This window comes from Ascaphus truei, chromosome 2 (assembly GCF_040206685.1).
Source record: "Ascaphus truei isolate aAscTru1 chromosome 2, aAscTru1.hap1, whole genome shotgun sequence".
Lineage (NCBI taxonomy): Eukaryota > Metazoa > Chordata > Amphibia > Anura > Ascaphidae > Ascaphus > Ascaphus truei.
The window spans coordinates 261,553,610-261,566,881 of record NC_134484.1 but is presented as its reverse complement, the minus strand read 5'-3'; the positions used below and the strand labels follow the sequence as shown (position 1 = coordinate 261,566,881).

General features: G+C 38.1%; 1 protein-coding gene across 8 annotated transcripts in view; it reads left to right on the top strand.

Annotated features, from left to right (window-relative positions):
• The window catches only part of SEMA5A (semaphorin 5A), a 795,598-nt gene extending 785,105 nt beyond the window's left edge, over positions 1-10,493 (top strand). For all 8 annotated transcript variants that reach the window (XM_075586198.1, XM_075586192.1, XM_075586193.1 and 5 more), the window contains 2 exons: positions 6,143-6,354; positions 7,235-10,493. In XM_075586198.1, the coding sequence (XP_075442313.1) occupies positions 6,143-6,354; positions 7,235-7,354 (332 nt within the window). In that variant the 3' untranslated portion in view covers positions 7,355-10,493. The remainder of the gene's footprint in view (positions 1-6,142; positions 6,355-7,234) is intronic.
• The last annotated feature ends 2,779 nt before the right edge of the window (positions 10,494-13,272 follow it).

The window sequence follows — 13,272 nt, the reverse complement described above, 5'->3', positions numbered from 1 at the left end:
TTTTAAATATACCTGTATGTTTTTAATTACAGTACACCATTAATGTTTTTTTACTTACAGTACTCCACCAATAAAAATAATCTTGATTGTTGTAGATTGTATTCATACTGTCAATGTTTTTACTGTACTTGGACACAACATTAATGTTTTTTTACTTACTGCAACCACCAATAAAAAAAATTGCTGCTTTTTTTTAAATATACCTGTATGTTTTTACTTACTGGACACCATTAATGTTTTTTACTTACTGCACCCACCTGTAAAAATGTTGTGTACTACTGTATACAGTTCCATGAGGCATACTGTACAGTACAGTACTGTACAGTATACTGTAGGCATGCGCATTACAGTACATCAAAACAGTGTTAAAACACATTATCGGTATTTGTATTATTATTACAGTAGAACGCACATACTGTAATACATGTACAGAATAAATGCATACTTTTTATTTTTGGTGTTTATTATACAGTACAATATGTAAAAAAGTATGTAATAAAGCTCAGTTATTCTATCCTAATCAATAAAAATGGCACTGATTCAGATTCAGCAGTGTGCAAGCATCGTTACAAAAAGCGATATTATCCATCGAAATCCCTCCATTTGCCGTTCTCAGCCTGATGACAAAGTTTATTTTCTGAGGAAGAAAAATAAAAACTGTAAATACTGTAATGGTTAGTTCAAACTAGTCAGTCCCCTAAAGAAGTTCCCAGTCAGTCCCCGCAGTCCCCTCGGTCAGTCCCAACAATTATTTTCTTGGGGGGTATCTCTTGTTCACATACATGCATGCGCCAAGATGTAATGAGACGCATATGCATTTCAACAAGGTTCCAATGCGCATGCGCCTAGCTGTCCACCAATCTACTGTAGAAGCTGCTCAGCCAATGATATTGCTGGACTACATTTTGGCGAATTGTGACTAAAAGAACTAAATAACCATAAGCAAAGCAATTGATTACAGGAGAATCGCTTTACTGTGCATTGATATTGATATGGTAAAAAAATAATTACATACGGCAGCTGAACCCACCATAGACTTTGCCATTCGGTTGGCGCCGAGCCACTGCCAGTCCCGTAGTCTTGATTATACACGTAGTTGACAGGTGACAGCGGGCCTGCTAGACCTGTAGTTGACAGCTGATGAAGCTGGAAATCGCTTTGGAACATACAAGCTTGCTGGTATCTGTACGTGAAATCCTGCCCAGGCTGCAGGTATCCAGGCGGGGGCTGATAGCAAGGGTTGCCGGTCAGCAGGTTTTCACAGATGGTCGGACCGTTATTGGAAGCTGGTGCTGGCGCTGACGCTGGCGCATTGCTTGCCTGGGACTGACGATTCTTAGTTGGTTTTACCATGATCTTTCGCCTTTTGAACTCTCCATGATCAAAGATACTGGAAAATTCAGGGGCAACACACCAATACCCTCCTCCTGTAACTCCGGGTGCAGGAGCAATACGAAAAAAATGCGGATCGATAAAAAACTTTTTCCTTATCGCACGCTTCCACCCATGAGCATCTGGTGAAAATTTGTAAAAGTCATAATTTTCGATAAAATATTGATTACATTTGACCAACTGTGGCCATCTTATCATCTGCTGAACTAATTGCTGACCATATTAAATAAGCGTACTTGGGCTTTTTGAACATGGACTGCAGTGGTATACTCATCTCAGGACCTCTGGACAATGGAATAGAACACCAGACACTTTGCATTTAGTTTTTAATATGAAACGCCTGAATAGATACAATGTTGTACAACTTCTTCAGTACCAAGGTCAATTCACAAAGGACCACTGTGGTATTTTTTAAACACCTGCAAGTTGACACATTACTAAAGCGCATGCGCATTACAATTCATGAATATCTGCCACCTGGCAGATACGCGAATAATTGCAACCAATTAAATCCGAAACATTCTCATTAAACAGATCAAGCGCGGGTGACGTCGGCATGATTGCGACATGAATACGGCACGAACGCCGTATGAACGCGGCGAAGTGCGTGGCATTCGGAAAAAGTCACCGGAAAATATCGGAGAAGTGTTAAAATAAAATGGGCCGCAGCTGTATATGTGTGTTTTTTTTAATAAATCAGTTGGTACTATGAGAAAATACTAGCAGCATTTAAAAAAAGAAAAAAAAACTATTCTGCATTAAATTTTTTATGTATTATAATGTAACAAGCATTTTTGTTTCTATATCAACCATTTATAAAGTCCCATTCCCTTCCTCTTCTGAAAAAGGCTTTGGCACACCCCTTTTTAAGCCCAGTCCTCTCTCTAGCAGTGCACCAATTGTATCTGGTGACTGCCTGGTCACATGATCTTCACCACAGAACTTTGCATCTTTGAGCTTCTTGTGCTGCACTGACATTTAGTGAACCCCCAAGCCGAATCTTCACCGGTTGATCGGCAACTTAGCTAATTACTTATTGTGTGGATTGTATTGATGCACATATTAAAGGGAAACAATGGTAGCTTGGGCTGCTGCTTTAAAGAGTAAGGTATTCTGATTCTGACCACCTGTTGGATAGAATTAGCCAGATTCTGATGGTTTGCAGGAAGGTGGATAAACTTTGAAGTTATTACACTACCATTTTGGTTATACTATGGGGGCTATGCACTAAGCAGTCATAAGTCGTTTTAAGAGCGCAAAGTGCTCTTAGAACGTGAAGTTCCGCCGAGCGCTATTCACTAAGCCACGCAAACAGGCACTTTGCGCTCTAAAACTGACTTTTTCCTGGAAATTTTTCAAAGTCCAACTTTGCTTGTACGATGAGCTGTTTGCGCTGAATCCTGCCCTTCTGCGGGATTCACTAAGCAACGCAAACTTATCGTACGTGAAAGTTGCGCTGAATAAAGCTCACCAGCTAAAGGCAGGTAATAAAAAAAGCAGGACTTAGAAAAAAATATTTGTTTATCTTTTTGCAGGCGCAAAACCCATACAACAGGCCGGCGGGTGTCCCCAGGTGATCCCGAAGGGGTCCTCGAGGGAGTCCGGGGGTCGTGCGGGTGTCCCCAGCTGACCCCGTGGCCGTCCCAGGGTACCCGCGGGAGTCCCGGGGTACCCGCGGGAGTCCCGGGGTACCCGCGGGCCTGCGGTACCAATGTTGTGCCTACAAAAATACTAAACATTATTTGTAACTAAATACACCCCCCAAACACATACAGTACAATAATGTGCAAAATAACTATTATCCAGATATGGATAATAGATTATTTTCCCTTTATTAAACACTGCATTAGCATACCTAAATAAAGTAAATAAAAACAGTAGCCAGCTAATCCAATGAATACAAGCAGTAACAACATCAACAATTAATTAATTAAACCATTAACCAATGAAACCAATTAATTCCTAAACCAACTCAAAATGAATAGTATCACTAACCAATCAAACCAATGAATTACTACAACATTAATGAATATAAAAAAAAAAAAGACAAAGAAATACATTCAAACAATATCTGAAATAACCATAAAACGCATTAGCTAACATAATACAACATTAACTATAAACGAACACCAATCGCAAACATTGTATTACCATTAAGCAGGAAAAAAACAAACAATCACATCCACATAAGAAACTGACATTTAAAAAACCAACAGCAATACCAAGCCACAAATGCCCCCCAATATTGTCATAATAATGTATTCATCTGTACCCTAAAGTGGTACAGATTAATATATTATCAGTCAATGTGCCTCCCCCAAAAAATCATTAAACACATCCAATGAAGAAATCTGTAAAAAGAGACATTTACAAACATTCAATATATTACTAACCATTAGAAGCGGTGGCCCTCCGACTCCGGGGGTAACAGGAAGCTCACATATCTTGAAGGCCTCCAACAGCATCCGATGCCATCCGCCATGAAGATCCGGATCAGGTACCCAAATCTTCTTTTTTCTTTCTTTAATCACCTTCTTCTATCTTCATCTGTCACCATTTCTTGGTCTTCTTTTGTCTTCTATCTTCATCTGTGAATCCAAAAAACCCCATGGTAAATCCCAACCGATATTGTCTCGTCGTCTTCTTGGGCTCAAATAAGGTGTCACAGCCTTAAATAGGGCTTGTGACGTCACATTTAGCCTCAAAATGGTTAACAGCCACCTAATTGGCTGTTCAAATCATGTTCCGACTTTATTTTATTTTTTACATGACGTCACTTATAGGGAATGATGCCAGCCAATCAGAATGGCTGTGCTTCATTTGCCTTTAAGATGACTTCACTAAATCAAAGATGACGGGCGTCACATGGTATTTCAGCCAATCAGTTTGGGGAATTGGTTCCCACGATCTGATTGGCTGAAATACCATGTGACGCCGGCTTCGTCACGTCATCTTAAAGGCAAATGAAGCACAGCCATTCTGATTGACTGGCATCATTCCCTTTAAGTGACGTCATGTAAAAAAAAAAAATTAAAGTCGGAACATGGTTTGAACAGCCAATCAGGTGGCTGTAAACCATTTTGAGGCTAAATGTGACATCACAAGCCCTATTTAAGGCCGTGACGCCTCATTTGAGCCCAAGAAGATGACGAGACAACATCGGTTGGATTTACCATGGGGTTTTTTGGATTGACAGATGAAGATAAAGAAGATCGAGAAATGGTGACAGATGAAGATAGAAGAAGGTGATTAAAGAAAGAAAAAAGAAGATTTGGGTAGCTGATCCGGATCTTCATGGCGGATGGCATCGGATGCTGTTGGAGGCCTTCAAGGTACGGGAGCTTCCGGTTACCCGGGAGTCGGAGGGCCACTGCTTCTAATGGTAAGTAATATATTGAATGTTTGTAAATGTCTCTTTTTACAGGTTTCTTCATTGGATGTGTTTTTTGATTTTTTGGGGGAGGCACATTGACTGATAATATATTAATCTGTACCACTTTAGGGTACGGATGAATACATTATTATGACAATATTTGGGGGGCATTTGTGACTTGGTATTGCTGTTGGTTTTTTTAATGTCAGTTTCTTATGTGGATGTGACTGTTTGTTTTTTCCTGCTTAATGGTAATAAAATGTTTGCGATTGGTGTTCGTTTGTAGTTAATGTTGTATTATGTTAGGTAATGCGTTTTATGGTTATTTCAGATATTGTTTGAATGTATTTCTTTGTCTTTTAATGTTTACATTCATTAATGTTGTAGTAATTCATTGGTTTGATTGGTTAGTGTTACTATTCATTTTGAGTTGGTTTAGGAATTAATTGGTTTCATTGGTTAATGGTTTAATTAATTAATTTTGATGTTGTTACTGCTTGTATTCATTGGATTAGCTGGCTACTGTTTTTATTTACTTTATTTAGGTATGCTAATGCAGTGTTTAATAATGGGCAAATAATCTATAATCCATATCTGGATAATAGTAATTTTGCACATTATTTTACTGTATGTGTTAGGGCGGAGGGGGGGGGGTAGTGTATTGATGTTTGTTAAATCATTTTTTAATTTACATGTGTTTCATAGTGTAGATGTGCAGGGGGGCTCCGGAGCTAAACCGCATTGGTTTCAGGTCCAAGGACCCCCTACTTCAGGAGATACAGGCCCCGTTATGGAGTGCCGGTATCTCCTACACTTTCAAGCGTCTGCGTCACGTGACCGGGACATTGAAATACTGCAGGGGTTACCGGCACCCCATAACGGGGCCTGTATCTCCTGAAGTAGGGGGTCCTCGGACCTGAAACCAATGCTCTTCAGCTCCGGAGACCCCCTACTTATGTACACTATTATTAAAATGTATTTATTTAGTATACAATCGCCTGTAACAGCCTTGCATGGAGATGGAGAATCTCAATGCAAATGTCACAGGCGGCTTATTTTTTCTATCAGCTAGCGTACGGGAAGTTTCAGTGCGGTAGCAGAGGGAAAAAACATTGCACGCACGATAAGCCAGTTTTTGGCACGTCTTATAGAAAATGGGCTGAGGGCCTTAGTGAATCATGCCGCCAGCTTCATTTTTTATCGGACGTGATAATTTTTTTCAGGCCAGCGCGAAAGCACGGAGCTTAGTGCATAGCCCCCTATGTATCTATGTATCTTATTTATGTACCACTTTATTACTAGCTTTCACAAATGTATTTTTTTTTCTATTTATACTGTAGCATCTAGTTACAAAAACATTTCCTTATCTCTCTGCAGAATTTAACATGTTCCACATGATTGCAGTGGGCTTAAGTAGTTCTATACTTGGATGTCTTCTCACACTGCTAGTTTATACATACTGCCAACGGTACCAGCAACAATCTCATGATGCAACAGTGATCCATCCTGTGTCACCTGCCCCTCTTAATACCAGCATTACTAACCACATCAACAAACTGGACAAGTATGATTCAGTAGAAGCTATTAAGGTAAGAAAGAGTCAGTCATATTGAGCTTTTTATCATTCTGAAATTAAACTTACTGTAATAACATAGTTGAAACGTACCTGTCTTATTTTTTATGGTTGTATCACACAATCAAACCAGTGGCACAGACGTTTCAACCACAAGTTTTACTTGAAACAGAATCCTGCAACGTAGTTGTTTTTTTTTTTCGCTCTAAAGATTGCATGCTAAATGCTAACTACAGAGGAAGCAATCTTTATCTCCCCGCTTATAGCTCTGGCCTTGGATATATTTGCCTGTTTTACCAGGACAGACAATCAGCAGACTAATGGCGCAGCTGATTAACACAATAGGGTTCCCTGTCCTGTATGATTAACATAGCAAGGACCCCTGCTGTGTTAATCTGAATGGCTATTAGTTTTCTGATGGTCTGCCTGTATAAAACAGGTGAGGTACATAAGATACTACTTAGGTATTTGGGGAAATAAAGGATGCTTCCTCTGTAGCAATCATATTTTCATGGCCGTCATTACTAAATTGGCAATTTTTTAAAACAGTAGTACACATAATACAAAATAAATATATGTATATCTGTACTGTATGTATGTCTTTATTTATATAGTGCCATTAATGTATATAGTGCTTCATAGCAGTAATAAATGTGACAATCATATACAGTAAATAACAAATAATATAAATAACACATAAAGGGGAGAATTGCTTCAGTCATTAAAGTAACATTTAAGAAAAGGATTCCCTGCTCCAAAGAGCTTAAAATCTAATTGGTTGGCAGGAAGAACGTACAGAAACAGTAGGAAGGTGTTCTGATAAGTGCGTCTGAAACGGGCCAAGGTTTATGTATGAGGTGTTAATTAAAAATCTTATTTGTTTTTGTTTTTTGCAGGCATTTAATAAAAACAACCTCATTTTGGAAGAGAGAAATAAGTACTTCAATCCACATCTCACAGCAAAAACCTACTCCAACTCCTATTTTACAGATTTCAATAGTTATGATGAGTACTAATGTGTTTTGATATTTCTAGCATTTTTGCAAGTCTTATCTCTTCTCAAAGCCTGTGCACAGTGACAGGCTAAGGTAACAGTTTTGAAGCTCAAAGACATTTCAAGCTGATTCCAAGCCACTGATAATTAATTCAATAAACATCTGTGCTTTATGTCACATTACTTTATGTAGAGCAGGTGGTGTAGAAGTTCTCTGAGATTCAGTTAATGCACCTTGTTTTAGAAGAACAAGACGTGAGATTGCCTCTTTGTTCATCTGTTAATCTGATTCATCATACCATTCAGACATTTTTTCTTTTGTTTTTTTCTTTATGTGGGGGTTTTAACTATAAAAAAAAAGCAACCATTTGTTTGGTAGAAATGCTATGAGAGAAGGTTAGTATTGATCAATGGATTCATCTAAGCATTATTATATTTACCTGTTAAAGCTTTTGAAGATTGAAGAAATCTGAGCAAAAGAATGAAATGTTGTTACATTTTATACACCGTAAATACTCCACTAATTAATTATATAAGTTTTCTGCTTATATGCTGTATTTAATGGGCTGCACACAACATCAAAAATAATTCCAGCTTTATACTTGAAAAAGAGGATAAAGTAATAAGACAGTAACACAGATAAAAGAATTGTATCTTTTGTTTTGGTTAGCTTTCATAGGGAGTTGGCAGGTTGTTTAGGTAAAAAGAAATCTGCATGTTGTTAGTAAACTAGTGTAATTGTAGCACATGGACTTGCATGCTTCGTGCCATTCCATTCATTCCAAAGAGCTTTCCTGAGTTTTTATGTATATGAAGCACAATTTTTTTTGTCATACTGTATGTAGCATTTCACAAAGCTGTTTATATGTAACAGTGTTTCAGTCTTTATATGGTGCATTCAACCACATATTTTCACATTGCAGTGCCTTTCTTACTCGTGTGTGTCTGCTAAAAAATAACCTCAAATTGTAATGACAAGCATATTTTTTGTCATTCTAATAAGAGTTCCTAATATTGTCTATTCAAAGCTGAACAGAAGCGTTTGGATAATTTATTTTAAATACATTTCTGTGAGGTGCGTTATGCATTATCTAACATATCATAATTTCCTTTTACATTTTATTGGTTACATAAATGATAGCACCTCATAGATACATCAGAACTACAGATTTAACAAAAAAAGTAATTTTTACACTGTACAGGAGGACATTTATAGGAGGATGTGTTTAATCATTAAAAGATGCATTGTGTATTAGAGAAAGTGCTTTCTGCTGTGAACATTATGCTTAGTTAGCCAGATATACTGTATGTTTGTAAATGTAAATCTCAAATATGCTATTCATGGTTTCAAACCCTGCTGGGCCATTATGTTTTTGATTGTTCAAAAATTGAGATGGGCAACTCATTTGCAAAACGGGAGAATTTTGAACACTTGCACATTTCCAAAAAGTCATAATGGCAAATGTTATCAGATTTCAGAAAAAAACAAGATATTATTCAGCATTAAGTTTAGGGACTTTTAGCAATTTTTATGAAATTTGCAAATTTCAACAAAGCGTGTGAAACACTTTTGGAATGCTCCTAGTAAAATCCAATACTGCAGTGAACCTTCATTTACTTTGAAAAGTAACAAAGGCCTGGACTCCCTAAAGGTCATGAAGTAGGGGGTAAGATATGGAATTATGAAAAATATAGCTAATTTTCATGCTGGTTTTTGGCGATAATAGAGATCTGTAATAGACACAATCTATCTGTAATAGACTAGAATCTCAATTTCCTCCATTAACGGCACAAACCCACATTCAAATAGAATTTTTTTTTTACTACATGATACTGTAATATCCATTACAGCACCCTATCGAAGCCAAGGGACTTACCCTTTTTGAGACAAGAAGACCTACCAATGCATTGCAAAAGAAATCCTTGGGTGACCATGCTGGGTCCAAATGGGTAAAAAGTTAAAACAATCCCCCAACAACAACAAAATCATTCAAAAAAAGTACATGCACATGTTAATCCCTTAGTAGCCCAAGTGGCCAGTTAGTGACAAACTAGGAAGGCGTTTATTTGGTCTAACATATGCTATGAGATTAGTAGAGAACTCTAACACTCCCTATCACTATTTTTACCCTCCCTTACGGATCTGTAAGCTTCTAAGAAAATTTGCAATTACTACTGATTTGGATGCTCACTTGCATACACCATGTTAACATTATTGCAGAAGTATCACAGCATTAAAAAAAGTCTCTTATTACAGCTTTACTGCTGATGATACGGCTTTAGAGAATACAGATCAATAAGAAAAATTGGCAATATCCCCTGATATCACTAACTTTTTACAATATCGACAGTGAGTGAATCTAGATAGAAAAATGGCCTTGCAAAATTTACAGAAAATAGTGTGCATATTTGCAAATTCACAACAACTTTTCCAGAGACGTTTGCAAAACTAACCAACACCACATGGCACATCTCTATTGTGGAAAATTACCTAACATGTTACGTAGTTACATAGTAATGTGTGAAGGGGTCTGAGTGTTTGGATATATGAATGTGAATCATTATAGAAGCTAAAAAAATTACAGGTTCATAATGCTTAACTTACAGTACTTGCATTCATCATTGAAATCGATTAAATTCAAAGCTCATATTCTCAGGCAGATGGTTATGTACAGCCTTCTAGGTGCTTTTTATTAAATACATTGTAAGCATAATTTGTTGCAGCTCCTGATTTGTGTGTGTGTAGTTTGAATTTATGGTATGAAAACCACATACTTCTGTGCAGATAATAAATAACTGTAAAAATGAACCATAGTTTTTTACTGTGTTGTGCATTAAATGACCTTTAATGTACATATTGTTGAGCGGTTAACACTTACCATCGCTACAAATACAAGGATCTTTCATCTGCTTTTTCTTTGTGGCCATCATGTTTTCTTTTTTTTGTACAGTATATTTCTTCATTGAAAAAAAAATTGTTTATTTTCTCTCAACAAAATATTTCTTTATCATTGGACGCCAAATACAGAGAAATGATATGGAACAGGGGAGTCAAAGACTTTAATGAACTACACAGTTCAAATCTCGTTGATATTGAAAAATATATTGCTTCATTTAATTAATAAAAAATAAAACAAGTTATGCTACCACTGCCAAATGAAGTCTGAGTCTTGTATTTATTTTAATGTGTGTTATTTCACACTGTTAATTCACTGTGTATAGTATTTCCTGAAATCATACATTTCTGCTTAATATGTTAGGGTGCTCTCATTTTTTATTTTATTTTTTGAGTGGAAAACACATTATTTTTAATATCGCGGTTGATTTATTTAGAATCCTGATGGTATTGCTTTAACGAGGAAATCACTGTGCAGAAGAGAACATTAGAGCCCTTATTTACTATGCTGTTTTTGCAATAAAGACCTCTTTATGCACTAGAAGACACCTGAAGGTTCATTCAAGTGATTTGAAAGTTTTTTTTTACAATATTTACATAATGTATTTTCTTATTATGACTGCTTGTCAGTCCTCAAAGTTGTATCCTTTGTTTACAAAGTAATTATAAAAAACATTATTCGCCAAACAGATAAAGATAAGAGCCGGGTAAATACAAAACATATTCCTTTTTTGCAAGATACAAATACTGTAAGTTGAACAGTTACTTCATGGGCGGTTACATTCTTAGAGATCTAAGAAAGCCAAAAGAATTGATAACTTGCCAAATCAAATTTAATACATTAGAATTATGTTTTGCTATCTCAGGGTGTGCACCCAGTAGGGACCACACTGATATCCTACTCCTTAGGGTGGTTTTTCCAAAAGGGGGTAAGGGAAGTACCGTTCATCTTGCTGATCTGAAGATGGGGCTCACCCAACCCCCCCCAAAAAAACATTGCCCCTTACTCCCCGGTACCCTCTTTTCCTTGTCTTCCCCTCCCTTCCTTTCCCTTACCCTGGTTTCCATCCCTTTCCTCGTGTTGCATTTGATACAGTGTTCCACTGTATCATCATTCTGTGAATACATTCCTTTGGGTTGAACACCTTCTACACTCTATATACCTTCACAAGTATTTTACATCATTGTGCATTGTCTAAAAATTTTTGATTTAATAAATTCGATTTGGCAAATCCATGATTTTTTCATTTGATTTTCTTTGAGTGCTGGGCACCCCAACCCCCCTTTTTTTTTACCCTTTGAAATATGTGGCACTGTATTTTTATCGTTGCACCTGTTATTTTGTACCCGTATGTTTGGGGTGTTGATGCATAAGTGAATTAGAAAGAAAAATGTTTAAAAAAAAAAATAAGACACACTGGGGCCATTAAAAAAAAATCACTAGGGTTTTTAAATCTCCATTTTTTACAGCGTTGCTATGACGGTAGGCAAAAATCCCCAAATACGAGTGATAGCAACATTTGCAAAAATGGCGAGTAGCTGTCGACGTGAAAATCGCTACTCTGTAAAGGGCTAATCTGGCGAGTTATTTCTGCTGCAGACAGAGAGCCGCCTCTCCCTGTGCAAATCTCACCCAAATTTATTTTAATTTGATTAATAGTGTAGATGAGCAGGGGGTCTCCGGAGCAGAATCGCGTTGATTTCAGGTCCGAGACCTCCTGCTTCCCAAGATACAGGCCCTGTTATGGTGTATCGGTATCTCCTATGCATTTGATTCCCACTGTCACGTGATGTGGGACATTTCACTGCATAGGAGATACTGGCACCACATAACAGGGCCTGTATCTAAGGAAGCAGGGAGTCCCCAGACCTCAAATCAACAAGGTTCTGCTCTGGAGATCCCTTGCTACAATTCACTAGTAATAAATCCTAATTAAAATTTTTAACACATTCGATACCGTAGCGGCTATCTGCTACGGTAATGAAGCTCCTTTAATGTAATTTTTCTTAAGAGTGCGGGAGCAGGGGGTCTCCTGAGCTGAAGTGCTTTGATTTCAGCCTCAGTGCCCTGCTTCCCGAATTACTGGCCCTGGTATGGGGCATCGGGTGCCAGTATCTGTGCCATTTTTAAAGCATCCGCATTACTTTACCGGAGGGATTTAAATAATGAATGAGATACCGGCACCCCATATATGGGCCTGTAACTTGGGAAGCAGGGGGTCCCCGAGGCTGAAATCAATGTGGTTCAGATATTCTAGTAGCCTGATTAGTTTATCGAGGCTAAACACCACTCTAGAATTGAGTTTTCCTCTCAAAATCATCCCAGCAAGGAAAAGTTGTCAAGAAGGTTGTGAGAAGCAGCCGATAAGCGGCAAGACAGTACTTAGGAAAAAAAATAAATCCTGCATTGGACTGATGCCGGGAGTCTCCGGAGCTGATATCCATTATCAGCACCGGAGGCCCCCGGCATGAATCCCACGCAATAAAAATGCATTTAAAGGCAACTTCATTAGCTTAGTGGCTAACCGCTAAGAGCTATTACCCATATCTGGATAATAGTTAGTTTGACCATTACTGTACTGTATGTGTTAAGGGGGTGGAAGGTTTATTTATTGCAATGTATCCAACATTTTTTTTGGGGGGGGATACAGGATTGGTACCGCAGGCCAGCGAGGATCCGCAGAGACCACCCGAGGGCCCCCAGACATTAATGGGGACCACCTGATGGCCCCCAGACACACGTGGGGACCATCTGGAGGCCCACGGACACCCATATGGACCACCCGAGGACCCCCAAACACCCACGTGGAGCAAGCAGGGACCTCGGTGGGGCATCCGGGCACCTCTGGTATCAATCATGTGCATTGGTATTTTGCATATATTGTAATGTTTATTGGGGCAGAGGGGGTGAGTGAAGGGCCATGTACCCATTTAACTCACCCCTCTGCCCTCAATAAAGCTAGTACTGTGACATCCCCTTATGGCCGTAGCAGCTATCCGCTATGGTAATGAAGCTGCTTTAATGTAATTTTTATTATTAGTTT